The sequence below is a fragment of the Simochromis diagramma genome, unplaced genomic scaffold, assembly GCF_900408965.1.
Source record: "Simochromis diagramma unplaced genomic scaffold, fSimDia1.1 OVJJ01000251.1, whole genome shotgun sequence".
NCBI classification, from domain to species: domain Eukaryota; kingdom Metazoa; phylum Chordata; class Actinopteri; order Cichliformes; family Cichlidae; genus Simochromis; species Simochromis diagramma.
Window position 1 is genome coordinate 409,478 of NW_024387463.1, and position 14,418 is coordinate 423,895.

The following is a 14,418-nucleotide window of genomic DNA, read 5'->3' on the forward strand; positions in this document are numbered from 1 at the left end:
TCGCTGTTGCTTTCGTATAAATGAAGCGGACATACCTGAGTGGCCGCGATCTAATCCTGTTTACATAAAGTAAACCTGCTCCCGAGCAGGTTTACGCTTACGGCTCTGTTGCTATGGCAGCAAGTCCCGGATGAGCTTCGGGGAACCGAACGATCCAAGATCACGCGAAATCGTCAACAATCAAATCCAGCTAACTTACTTAGCGAGGTACGAAGAACGGGCCCCAGCTAGCCAAACTTCAGTAACCCTACAAACGTCACTGCTGTTTAGTTTTCTGTCTTCATTTATGTTGGAAGTGATAGCAGAGCTGTACGTTTTAATTTGTTTCCAAAACCCCGCAGTCAGGACATGCTATATTGTATTTAGATAGAAGCTAGTGAGCTAACTCCCTGCTAACTTCTAACTCCGTTAAATGTCATAAATTCCGTTTTCATGGATGCCTGGATGTTAAACTCAATTGTTACACCTGGTAGAGCAGAACGCTGATCATTTTATTAAAGATGAAAGACTTTAGACAGTTTTTCAACTCTCAGTAATGCCATAGTGATCGTTTGATATATGGACCTGCAGCGGAGTTTAGGCCCAGACACAGCTAGTGACGTCAGACTGAACAATCGGATTCTCTACAGCAGCGGTCCCTAACCCCCGGCCACGGGCCGTGAGAGTTGAGGCTCGGGTGTGAAATTGATGGTTTTCAGGGTTTTTTATAATTAACTCGGTTTCCCTGGGTCTTTCCCGTGTTGTAGTTGTGTGTCTTATTTTGAAAGAAATGTTTACACGTTACCATAGCGACCAGAGCGCATTATGGAGGATGTTACTCTCAGTCTTGACTGGCTAATAAAGTTACACAATTACACAGTTAATTCGCGTTTATTGTTATATTTACAAAATACCACCGTTTTTGTCGTATCATTTTATTTTGTTGCATTTATCCGCCACACCGTGAAAATACTGTCTGACGTTAAACCGGTCAGTGGAGCAACGAAGGTTGGGGACCGCTGCTCTACAGCCGTAATCATTCCCGGCCCTTTCAGTTGTAATGAGGCTTGCTGTTTACGCTTCAGTGCCAGGCAGTCAGCAATAAGGTGATCCTTTAATAACAGTATTCACCATCATGTGGACGTGAGGGGGTCTCACGACCAGACTCAAGCCTCGCACGGCGCAACTCGACATTAACGTCACCTTGTGTTCATTTACGAACATTATTCATCTCTCGGGTAAGGATGCTTAAAATCCTCCAATAGCATTAGCTCACGAGGTGACTCATAATCATCATTAACTGTCTAATTAGTGACCTGAGCTGTAAAGCAGGGCTGGGAGAGCTGTGTTCACATGTTGGTGCCATACTCTGCGCCCTTCTCTAAACAAACGCTTCTTAGCGCATCCGATAGCAAAGACACTGTCCTTCATTTCGGCTAAACTTCCACTCGAAGACGTTCAAACGATGCCTGGAGCGCAAAAGACCGCAGTACGGCCAGGTGGGCGTGTCTCAGTAGCTATGCCATTATATGAAAACTACACAGAAAAGCTGCACGTGAAGTCAACGCGAAGCATGCGCATGCGCCACGGCCAAAGGCGCTGAACGTTCGAACTGACGTCACGTCAGGTCTCCTGATGGTCAAAAGTACACAACTATCCAGATCTAGTGTGAGGACGGAGAGTGAAAGATTGGAAAAAGTGATCATTTGTGCAAAGCTGTCGCCAAAACGTGAATTCACGGACGAGATTGTGGAAACATGAACGTGGTAGGGCTCTGAAAAATTGATCAGAACACCTCTCATCAATATTTTAGACATTTTGAAAATGCAATAATTGCAATGATTATATGTGAGAAGCTTAGTGGTACTGGTGGACTAACTGTTACAGAAACATCCAAAATGAGGCACCAATACTGTTTGTGCAGCTGTGACAAAAACCTTACATTGGCTGCTGGTCTAATTCTTATTATTTTGGATGTGTAACGCCTGCTCCCTGACATCTGTCTGTTCTTTCTAGATCCCATTAGATGAACGTGCTGAACCGAGGTGCAGTCATCTCAGCGTGCCTCTGTTCAGATTTGGAGACATTGAACGATGCCTCAGAAACTATTTAGACGATTTATCGCTCAGGTAAGTCACAAGCTCAAAGTCAGCGAGACAGTTACCAGCATACACAGACATATTCACTGGTTACAGGTTTGTTTCGCTCAACCATTCTCAATGTTTTTCTTTCAGACAGTGGACGGCATTAGCCACCGATGACGTCTCCTCGGATGTCGTCGATCTGCTGACCGAGATGTGCCGAGCACTCATAGGGCACATTAGCACCGTAGTGTATAAAGTCATACGCCGACAGGTTTCATGCTGCCCACATAACCATGATCGTGGAGACAAAGAAAGCTCCGCTGACCGGTAAATCTAGAGCTTGCTTTATTAAACAGTTTCATTCAGTCTTTCTTCTTCTTAGACGTTTTACATGAGATGGTTCATCGGGTAATCCTGGTGACGGAGGGGTTTTTCAGAGGACACAGCATTGCTTCGTTTACATCACGTGTGAAGTCGTCCATGTGGTTTCTTTTAATGACGCCTGTAGATTTGGACAAAACAGTGATAGTGTGGGAAAATGACTCTTCTCTCCCTTTTCAGGATGAAGGTTGAACCTCTGCTTGATGGGTGCAGTTACTGCAGGGTGACAGAGGATGATATTCAGGCCAGCCTCAGAAACATCTTTCATTACTGCTTCGGTTGGGTCTTGGGTTTTGGGCAACGGCGGTCTTGTGACTCAGACAAACTACTGACTTTATTTTCAGTGTCGATTGCAAAGAACGTAAACTCAGCCCTGAGTCGTATCACAGGGTCCACATCCTTGCAATCAGATAGATCCACATCCCCAACAAACCTTGTTGGGATGGTTCACAGTGTAGCGAACATTTTAAAGGACTTTACAAAGACCTTAGCTCCCTCTTTTGTAGATGGTGAGAGTCGCAGCTACAGCATTGTTGATTCGCCAAACTCTGAGGAAGATGACGACTTTAAACCAGAGTCTGCAGAGACTTTTAAAAGCACACAGACTCCAGCTTGTGTAGGTGAGGGAGATGTGGGTAGCGAGGGCAACAGTGATACATTTCAAATCACTGATGTCCAAAATCTTGACCGCGAGAGTTCAGAGAGTGAAGAAAAATGTAGCGACGCCCCGCAGTGTTCGTCTGGGGCGCTTCCTACGCCCGCAGAGACCGATACCTTTCTCACTTTGTGTCTTGCAAATTTAGTCGCTCACGTTTCTGAGAAAACACAAACAACTGCTGTAAAGCTGAATTTTCAGCAGATAGTGACTGATATAAGAGAGAAGATTGGGGGAGACTTGACTCCTCTAAAAACTGTAAAAAACTTGTACATCATAATGTACAAAGACCTGTGTCGCAAATTTGGATCCAAATACGTGCTTCAGTTTGTGATGGAAAAGGGTGACGCGACTTTTGTAGCAGCCGTTGTGGAGCTATTAAAAGCAGAGCTAAAAGCATCGAGCGGCTCCAGTAACACACTGAGACGTTTAGAAAGTAACAAAAGCGTTTCTCCAGCCAGTGAGAACAAAACGCAACAATCTGCCAGTGAGGACAAGGCACAAAATGGATCCACAGGTTCCCAGAAAGACAGGCCGAGAAACTGTGTCGTTAGGGCCCTCGCTTCTTTTTGTAGATCTTTGAGGAGGCTGTTCAGAAACAGAGTGACACAGTGATTATCTTCATAATTACTCACATAATTTGCTTCTTAATTTGGAAATAAAATGAGCAGAAAATGAAACAAATGTGTTTGTCAGATCATTTAATTGTTAAATGTGTATAATGGTTTGTAGTCTCATCAATCACAATGTAGAGACAATCGCACAAACTCGATTTAGTCAGAGCACTTTGAGTTGGTTTTGTCATTGTAGGTTAAATGTAGATATTTATTCTAGATATTTGGCACAAAGGCATCCTCAGCTCTGTAACAGAGAGGTGTTGGCTCAGTGTGGAAATGTCCTGATGACATCAGTACTTTTGATTCTAGCCTGACTGATCAAGTTCCAGTTAAAGGGTTTTGACTGTCTTGAGAGACGGCACATTGTAGACAGAGACATATTCCTAACTGTAAAACTCAAGAAACAGTCTTAGGCTACGTTCACTCTGCAGGTCTTGATGCTCAATTCTGATTTTTTTGTCTGCTCGTTCACACGACAAATAAAATGCGACAGCAAACGCGCTCTAGTGTGAACGCTCAGAGCGGCCGCATGCACAAAAGAAGACGTCACACACGACGCTCTGTTTAGACCCAGAGCAACAGGATGTGTGACTGATGGCCTTAATGTAAAGACTTCAGACTTTACGTTTCCCAGTTTTGCTTTAAGTTATAAAGTTTTGTTATTTACATTTGTCCTAATAATGATCCTTACTGCTGTTTCAGAGGAGCGCTGCTTCTAGCTGCAGATTTCTGTCAGAATCTGCAGATTATACAGTACAAAGAAAATGTTCACGTTTCTCCAACGCTGTCTTCCCAGCAGTTTCACTGGATAGAAGCGTTCACCATGTCGGGCGCTGATAGTTGGCGTCTGTCTTGTGTCGGTGACGTAAAAGACGGATTTAATGCGACGTGACCGTCAAACAGCAGTCGCTTTCTAAAACATCAGATATGTATCGGATTCAGCACCACATACGAAAGTGACCCAGATCGGATTTGAAGATATCGGATTTGTGCCGTTCACACTGTCACACCATGATGGGATAGATGGGTCGCAGAGGGTCAAAGAAGTCGGATTTGATGCGCTTTCCCCTGCAGTGTGAACGCAGCCTTATTTGTGATCGTCTATCGCCCACCTGGGCCTCACACAAAGCTTCTGTCTCTCAGACTTTTTATCTGATCGAGTGCTCAGCTCAGATAAAATCATTACTGTGGCTGATTTTAACATTGAAGATTGTTATCATCTTCAATGCCCTGTACCAACATAGAGCAGCTACCTGAACACTACGAGGTCGATTATCTTGTTAATAATTTTGCCTCCTCACTACGTACGACTGTAGCTCCTGTGAAAACTAAGGCCTCAGATCAGAAGTATTTAACTCTGTGGTATAATTCTCAAACTCAAGCTACTTTCAGCACCATTGATGTTCATTTAGACTCTTTTCCTCCAGTTGATCTTTCTGAGTTAACTTCAATAATTACTTCCTCCAAACCATCAACGTGTCTTTCAGACCCCATTCCTACAAAACTGCTCAAAGAAGTCCTGCCATTAATTAATTCTTCAGTCTCTAATAATCAGCTATGTACCACAGGCCTTCAAGCTGAAGCGTATCCCAGCTGTCATTGGGCAAGAGGTGGGGTACACTCTGGACAGGTCACCAGTCTGATGCCAGGCTACCACACAGGCAAACACCCATATTCACACCAATGGGCAATTTACAATGACCAATTAACTTAACCCCATTAACTGCATGTTTTTGGACTGTGGGAGGAAGCTGGAGTACCTGGAAAAATCCCACTCAAACACTGGGAGAACATGCAAACTCAGAAAAGCTCCGGCCAGATTGTGCAGTCAAATTTAGCTACCGGGGACCCAGCAGTCTTCGATTCACTCTGAGAGCAGCGTGCAGATGATTTGGAGAACTTGAGGAAACGAAAGGATTCAAATGATCACCTCTTGCATTTCTAGACCCATTTTTCAGTTTTCAGTGATGATGCTGACAGAGTAAACAGACTCAAAGTCAGAATGATTTCCTTCACTAACTAAAGAGCAACTTTCCTTTTCCAACAACTGCAAATCAAGTAAAGCTGATGTGTACAATCACAGAGGGAAACATACCACAGAACAGCAAATGTTTAAGACGTTTATTATCATACTGTCAGGGTTCATAGAAATCAACTTAAAACACTTGATCTGAAGGAGCGATTATTTACCATTCTTGATGTTTGAACTAATGCAGAGTTGAATTCGACTTCTAATATTTTCAACTTTGCTTTTGCAACATGTACGATTTAACCATCGCTGGCATTACCAGCACGTTGTGCCTGTGAAGACAAGGAACCACAGCAGGATACAGTTCTCCACACACTAGACATCAGAAAGGGCCACAACATGTTTATGGACAACAACAAAAACCCTAAATATCTTCAGTTACCCAGACGAGCTTGTGTGCATGTCTTTAAAATAATTTCCAACAATATTTTTGACATTTGCAAAACAGTGAGAGCTAGTGTTAGTGCAGTTAATAAGAAGAAATGTATCAGTGACGCTAATTTAGGAATCTCAAGTCTGGAATCGCTCCCCTGCACCAACCCAGTCCTCGTCCCCTAAATCACCTCTTACAGTTTTAAAGGAACACAAAGGCTTGATTACTTCAGATAACTACAATTCCCACATTGACGAGCCCTTTGTAGACGTGCTGCACTGATCTTGGTGCAGGGATGAGCCTTTTCTTACTCTTCTTTTGATTCCAAGCAGGTGGGAGGGGACTGAAACGATTACATTGGCTGCTTGACATCGGCTCATTTGGACGCCCACCAGATGATGACGGAGAGTATGACGAGCACGACGACGCAGACCATAACCAGGATGCAGATCTTCTTCCGGGACTTTTGCTGCGATAAAGACGGGACAGCAGGGTTATGGTGAGGGTCTGCGCTGAATGACGCCACAGAGTGGTGACCGACACACCCACCTGATAGTAAGCAGCTCTCTGCAGCTGCTCTGTTCCTCGTTCTACGTGAACTTCAGCATTCTCCACGTTGGCCTCGATGCTATCTGCAGGGAGACAAAAACAAAAATACACCACGGTCAGCTGGGAGCTGCCCTGGACATGTGCTGCCTGCAAAGACACGATTTTTAGTTTGGTTAACTGGTTTCTTCAAACTGGGAAGGGAAACAAAAATCTAACATTGAGATTTGAGCTCAGGTGGATCCTGCTTCTGCTGATTTGACTCGAGTCCACTGGTGGTTGACTCGGTTGGTTGGACATGACTTGGAGTGTCATGTCTACTGTGTGTCTACCGTCCTATTGCTGACAGCGCACGTCAGAGCGCAGACCAAGCCAAAACGCCCGGGGAAGGTCTGCAGACCTCAGGTTTGTATGGAGGCGCAGATCTGGGGAAGGGTCCCAGTGAGGTGCTTCAACATAGTCCTGAACAGAGGCCGTGGATACCTGTGTGCACGCTACTTTGGGTTTTTGTTTGTAATGCAAGTGGAACATTTTCAAGTGGAATTTACTTTATGGGTTATTGTGTGTAAAGATGTGAGGTGGAAACTGATGTTGGAATGAGGCTGTGACACCATGTGCTGTGAATGTTTTGTGTATGTTGGTCAGAGAGGACGGAGCTGCAGGCTGAGCATTCTGGGCGGAGCTGAAAAGGGAGCGAGTGTCGGTTTTTAAGGAGGACAGATTATTGATATAGGAACTAATTAATGGTTGCTTCACAGTGATGGGAACGACAACGTTCCTGTTACTACTTACCAATCATCTCTCCCTGGTCATGAATCATCACAGCCAGGTCCTTGAAGATCTGGTTTACATCCATGATATCAGACTGTAAAGACACAGAGATTAGCTGAGCGCTGACGGCAGCGTGCTGGATGTGGATCATAGAGCGAGCCGAGGATCACCTCCAGCTGTCTGATGTTGGTTTCTCTCTCCTTGATGAGCTCCAGGTCCTCCTCCGTGATGACCGCTTCCTCCGTCTGCGTGGTCATCTGACCCCACTCATCTTGGCTTCACATAACATAACAACATTTCAGTGATCACGTGACCAGCTGAACAATGTGTGTAAAGATTAGAATTGGACAGATTTATTCTTTCTCCTCCATCTTCAGGCAGACTCCACATGGTCTTTCTTTTTAAGTGACACTGCAGGTCTTCATGACACACTTGCAACAGATGTCAACCATAAACAAACAGAGGTCACTTACTTATCAAAGGACACAAGCTTTTCATCCCGAGAGCCGTCGTCAGCCTAAAAGAGAAGGAAAAATTCAGCACCGTCAATGCCAGGGTTGTTTTTCCCTCTTTTGTTTGAAGATAAACGATCAAAAGTCTGAATGCAGAGACAAACTTCAGGCTAGCAGAGAAACATCTGATGTAGAGGATACGTTTTGTGCTGTTTTTTAAGTCATTTCAACTCATTTTCTGGTCATTTTTGGAAGGTCGGTGGTTCCTGACTCCTTCAATCATAATTGATTATATTGATCTCTCTCATTTTCCTTATATCAAGTTTCTTTATTAGTCATTTACACTCTGCAGCCAAACCCAAAAGTTTGATTCTGGAAGTTTTCAGTGGAAGAAACGTTTCATCATCATCATCAGGTGACATCTTCAGTCTCAGCTGACTGCAGGTTTCAATCTTATAAACAGCGCATCTGCACAATGACTGAAACCAGCCCACTGAAGGAACAATGGGCTGGGAGGTCAGTTCCTTGATCTTAATTATGCAAACTCTCATTGATCAACAACCTCTGATCAGTGGCCATGAGTCCCGGTCACAGAGAGCTGGGGAATGGCTGCAATCACAGCATTGTAAGATGGTGACAGATGCACCCTTAGGCCCCTCCTCCATTCAGAGATGGTCTTTCCCTTTTCACGTAAATGGCCTCCTTGACTCCGCCCTCAAACCAGCGTTCCTCCCTGTCCAGGATGTTACATCCTCATCATTGAAAGAGTCCACTGGCCTGTAGGTGTAAACAGACTGCAGAGTCCTGGCCTGACGACGTGGCTCTTGGAGGAGCCTGAACCAAAGTTCAGACCATGCCATCCAAATGTTGCAACATCCCAGCATGCTGCTCTGTCTGGGTATCCTGTCAGTCACCTGCTTGTGGTAAGGCAGCTCTAATATCCTTTGTGGCGTGATGAATAACAAAGTTCAGCAAAGCAGTGGAGCTACAGCTACAAACTGAGGCTAAACATGAATGCATGGAAAACTATCAGCCACAGTTGCAACTGACCCATTATTCCCACTGCGTGTACCGTGTTCCCATATTTGCAGAGCTGTCTGTAAGGCCACGTTTGTGATATTGGCTGGATTCACTTGTTCTCAGACAGTCTACAGTCTTACAGCATTCATATGATTCATAAAGTGGATGCACTGCAACACTTCTCCAGAACCATCAGGTCACATGTTTGTAAATCGAGGTAGCGGGTATTTATTCTGATGATAACTGAAATTTAAAATGACGGCTGTGTCACACTTACCGACAGGCGAGACCCAGCTCTCGCTCGGGCCACCGACTCCTTCTCCTTCTCGGCCGCGCGCCTCTGGACTGCTTGGAAGTTATTGAGAGCGGCTGAGAAATCATTCATCAGCCGGTCCCTCTGGATTTTTTGTTGTCTCTGGACACAGCGGAGCCGAGGCACACAGAGGGCAAGAACCCAGTTAGAAAGACATCATCATGATAACGACAAACATTCCTGGCTTCAGGAAATATTTCAGTTTTGCCGTGACTGTAAACTCTCTCTGAGGACTCTGAGGTGACTTTACTGACTTTCATTTAAAGCTAAAATGTATCAGGAAATTAATTTCACAATTCAAACAAACTACTAGCAGAATAAACAGATGATAAAGCAGATATCTGAAGCACCACGTGCAGCGCAGCAGACGGTAGAAGACTGGAAATATAAGCAGTAAAATATCCTGATTTTGAAAGCAAAACTATGTCAGCTGTACTTGTGCCATTTGTTAAGCCAACAAACTGAAGTTTGTTGTGTGCACAACATCAACATGATCAAATTACTGGAACTGAGATTTAAAAACTCTGCAGCTGTTTCAAAGTCATTTTTACATCACCACACATGAAATGTCAACGAATGATGACATACTGTACACAGTGTGTGTGTGTGTGTGTGTGTGTGTGTGTATTAGGGCTGCCACAAACGGTTATTTTGATAGTCGACTAATCAGATCATCATCCATTGGACGTACAGGTACAGCTTATTGCACCAGCAGCATCTGCTCTTATATAACTATCATTAGCTGACAGCTTTAAGTGTTTAAGGTGCTAACTAAAAATAAAGACAAGATGATAGTTTATTAAAGTTTAATGAAATCTGCAGATTGTTTCGGTGAAGTTTAATAAACTCCTTCTATCTAAAATATAACAGGACACCGGAGTAAATTCTCGAGCATCTCACACTTCTGATGATCAGCTGTCTGCTTGACGTTTATTCAGCTGTGTAAAAACTTTAATCTCAGCCAAACCGATTTACTCAGGAACAAATAAAACACTGAAAGAAGCCAAACAACAACATTTTTAAGTTATCTAAGTGACTCATATATCATGTTTAACCTGAGTAGTGAAAGACAGCAGTGGGTTTGAAAACGATTTGCCGGGAGTCCGGTGTTCTCACGGCTCTAGTGAGCCTTGCCCCCGGCTAGCTATCGAGCTAGTGGGTAACAGACGTCTCCGAAAACGTCGGAGCGCTTTTGAAAATCTGTGGTGTCCTGATAAACTGAGCAGATATTTGAGGTTTACACAGCTACATTCTCCCTGAAAATATGTTAAACGTTTATTTTGTGACCCAGAAAGAATAATAAGAGTAATATTAAAACTAACTAGCTGCCGCCATTGTTGGAAACTGAGCTTGTCAAAACCCGATCCGTACCCCGCATGCGCAAAAGGTGTCTACTGCCGGTCGTAGCATTTTACGATAGTTATGGGTCAGAGTATCTGTTAAGATGTTAAGAATAATAAGTATATCTTAAAATGTTTGCAATAATGAAGCATTTCAGTACAATGTAGACAAAAACGAAAAATAAAAAGATAGTTACGGATCAGGACTCCCCGATCCGTACCGCGCATGTGCAGGGGTTTTCTTCTTCTTCTGTTCGTTTAATGGCAGTTTACTCCCCAGTGTACGAGGATACCGCCACCTGCTGACCGAGCGAATGAACCCTATTGTAAACTGAATTGGCGTCATTACAAACGTGTGTTAAATTTGATTTAGTGATAGTCGAGTGTGTTTATGCTTGTCTGTGTGGAGAGGATTGTTGGAATAGTGATGATGATGTCCGCTATCACTGTCAATTGTCAGTAAACACTTAATCCGGCTGATGAATCTTCACGTGACACATTGCTAAGTCAATATTATTAAGTCTGTAATTAGGCGCCATTCTTCTTATTTTACGGCGCTGTTGTTCAATCGGGGGACGCTCTCTGTTGAGGAGAAAAGCATGAATTTGTCCATTGTTTAAATGTCCCGGTAGTCGAAAAGGAGGCAGAGCTGTTGAGAAATGCTAGGAGCTAACTGGGCGTTAACCGTGTCATTCAAATATATTGAATGTCGCAATGTTGGCAAAGAGAGGAAGTGACGTAAGACCGATCGGGTTTCCGGTACGGATCGGGTAGTGACAGAGCTGGGCTGCGCTATGAATTCTGGGACACAGCTTCTTCTTCTTCGGGGTTTAACGGCAGCTGGCATCCTTGTACATGCAGTGCTGCCATCTTCTGTTTCAGTCCGTTATTACACTCTTAAATCCTGCTACTTATTCCTGCGTCTTTCAGGATCTTACAAAGCTTCAAACGACGTGTCGAATACTAAATTAGTCGTCGACGATTTTGATAGTCGACGTAATCGTGACTAGTCGACTAATCGTGGCAGCCGTAGTGTGTGTGTGTCCTGAGCCACAATATTGGAGTTTTTCCCTGTATGCTGACTGAAGTTCCAATTAAACCAAGTGTATCTGTCAGCATCACTCGGCCTTTGCTGTAAGAACAGGCTCCAAAGTCACACTTTCAAACTTAGTGTGCATATTTATCTCACAGTTTGACATCATCCACTGTTAGGTGGCTGTAGCTCAGGAGGAGGAGCAGTGGGAACCTATGAATGAGTGTGAACTTTGGATGGTGAATGAGGCATATTGTAGTGCTGTGACTGTAAGCTATAGAAGTGTCAGTACAGTGCTAGTTTCATTAGGACATGTAAACGAGTACTTACTTGCTCTGAAGGCGATGAGGGCAGAGGGATTGATCCCAGCTCTTTCAGGTGTTTGTTGGTTTCTTTTGCCAGTTGGTTGGTGTAGTGTTGCGTCTGCTGCCTGTGAACACCAATAGTTCAAACAGCAGGTCATCTTGACCATAAGACCTTCTAATAATTACACAAACATTTCATATGGGACAGTTTAACAGAGTCGCTACAGCGTGGCAGCGCTGGCTCTGAGAAAATGAAGGTGACTGAAAGTGTGTTTGTTTAGCAGAGGCGATGATATCGGTACATACAGCCGATCCTGCAGTTCACTGGTGTCCTGTCTGGTCCCCAGCTGGTTCACCATGGTCTTTATCTGAGCCGCTGTCATGGGAACACAATGATAGCGCTCAGTTTTGGAAGAAAAACATACAAATGACACAAGAAAGAAGCTGCACTTTGTTCCTGGTAGCTATACAGAGATGATATCATCTGTAGTCATCACAGTTTGATGCTGCTGCTTAATGTTCACATTTGTGTCAGACATCATCATCATCAGTGTGACCTGAAACAGAAGCTGAGGGATTTCAGAACACATACATAAGCAATAATATAAGGAAGAGAAAAGTACCCAGTGATGATCTGGCTGTTGTGTTCAATCGCTTGTACAGTTTTTCGGATGTATTTGGGTGACTCTTTGTTTGTATTCGTTTCCTGGCCGGGTCACTGCTTAAAGCCTCTCACAGCAAATAAAGGACACGCCTTAATTTGTGAAATTGTTCGCTTTTTTGCTCGTGTGCAGACTTTGTGGGGAGGTCAGGTCAATTTAATCAATGCAATACTTTTGTAAATCTTTCCCAAAATATTACAATCAACATGCAGTAGGACATTGTGGGCATGAACATGTATTCCTGGGATTTTCAATGAAAATCCTGCTGCAGCTTTCGCATGACTCAGTCCACACCTTGTCAAAGGCAACAGGAAGTGTCGAGGAAGGTGCCACTGTTTCAATTAAGTTCTAATCTGTTTACACAGTGGTAATAAAGAAAAAAAGCCAAGCCTCGAACACTTGTGCTCAAGGAATGAAGCTGGATGAGAGAATAAAGTGTGTGAGGCCGCAGGAGGTAAACAAGCTCAACACAAATCCAGCTTTTGTGTCATTCTTTCTCACAACATAAATATTGTGTCATGTTATAGTTTGGATGTCCTAACAGTGTTACACGCACTAATAGAAACTTCTGCTGCACAGTATTGTGGAAAAAGCTGAAGTGAAAGCCACCATAGTAAACCAATAAAACAACTGTAACAAACATGTGAGCTGTAAGAACAAGAAGATTTTTGGTCTAAAAACAAGTTGGCATTTAAAAAGCCTGGAGCAGGGGTGACACACATGTGTACACGGACACACAGCTGGAAGTCTCTCTGCTTTTTTACTACTAGTTAAACACCCCCCACCTCAGAAACACCCATGTTCTTAAATGGGCCCCTTTCTCTGTCACAGCCACGTCACACTGCCTTTTCAAAGGAAGTGAAGCACTTACTGTTCTGTGTGATCTTCTGGATGTTGGAGCTGCATGTCTGTATCAAGGTGCCGAAGTCCCGTGGGACCGAGCGGCTCTCTGCTTTACCGTAGGACATGTTTGTGATGGAGCCTTGGACCTTACGCTTTGGCTGCAGAGAAACAGAGAGGGATCAAACCGAGTCGGTCTCACTGTATGACAGCTCCTCGGTGCGGTTCTGGGGTTTGTACAGTTGCATGTCTCAAAGTCCGGGTACAGTGACGGCAGACCGGAACTGAAAATAACGCCACTTAGTCGGAACAACAGCTGTTAGCTTGCTAATGAGTTAGCTAGTTTATCCGGGCGTGTGCCAGCCGGCACGCAGCCATATTTGGGAACTTAAGCTCTTATTAATTTGGTGTGTTCCTAAATCACCAAACCACCGAGTTCATCGGGCTTGTTCTGTTTATCTCCCGGGTGTTACAGACAGCAGGGCGGGCTCGGCTCCTAGCTTCCTAGCTTCGGGACACTAATCTGTCAGCTGGCGGTTGTTTCCGGTAACACGGTGTGGTTATCATAACCAGAGGCCTGGTAACGAACTAATCATGTGATTCAGGTGTGTTGACCCAAGGTGAGATCTAAAGCCTGCAGGACACCGGCCCTCGTGGACTGAGATTGCCCAGCCCTGCTCTAATCACTAGGGCTGGGTATCGTCACTGATTTCTAGAACCGATTCGATTTGAATCTGGGAAGTTTTGACTCAAACAGTCAGAAATGTTTTAATTCTGATCATTCAGTACTAATTCGTCAGGTCTGCGCTTTGTGTTTATATCTTTGTGCTCTCATTTGCTGTTTTAGCTGTTTGGTGGTTGTTGAAACAGTTTTGTGAACTTTAACCTGAGATTCTGGCAAAATACATTTATATTTAAAAATCGATTCAGGATTTAATGAATCGATATCACTTTATTAAAGATAAAATCGATTTGAATTGATAAATCAATTATTGAAACCCACCCCTACTAATCACCA

General features: G+C 44.0%; 2 protein-coding genes across 3 annotated transcripts; one reads left to right on the top strand and one right to left on the bottom strand.

Annotated features, from left to right (window-relative positions):
* Window positions 1–1,046: 1,046 nt before the first annotated feature.
* Window positions 1,047–4,177, top strand: LOC120723185. 2 transcript variants are annotated; one of them, XM_040014536.1, is made up of 4 exons: window positions 1,047–1,745; window positions 1,996–2,108; window positions 2,214–2,390; window positions 2,625–4,177. In XM_040014536.1, the coding sequence occupies exons 1-4, from the start codon at window positions 1,737–1,739 to the stop codon at window positions 3,712–3,714; spliced, it is 1,389 nt and encodes a 462-aa protein (XP_039870470.1). In that variant the 5' UTR covers window positions 1,047–1,736; the 3' UTR covers window positions 3,715–4,177. The 2 variants fall into 2 exon arrangements, with proteins under 2 accessions (XP_039870470.1, XP_039870471.1); XM_040014537.1 differs by having other exon boundaries at window positions 1,047–1,217; window positions 1,996–2,390.
* Window positions 4,178–5,822: 1,645 nt separating this feature from the next.
* On the bottom strand, window positions 5,823–13,970 carry LOC120723189 (syntaxin-12-like). Its single transcript, XM_040014540.1, has 9 exons — window positions 13,432–13,970; window positions 12,205–12,274; window positions 11,924–12,023; window positions 9,185–9,322; window positions 7,909–7,952; window positions 7,606–7,711; window positions 7,457–7,529; window positions 6,668–6,750; window positions 5,823–6,587 (listed from the first exon to the last, which is right to left on the bottom strand). The coding sequence occupies exons 1-9, from the start codon at window positions 13,526–13,528 to the stop codon at window positions 6,495–6,497; spliced, it is 804 nt and encodes a 267-aa protein (XP_039870474.1). The 5' UTR covers window positions 13,529–13,970; the 3' UTR covers window positions 5,823–6,494.
* Window positions 13,971–14,418: the final 448 nt, after the last annotated feature.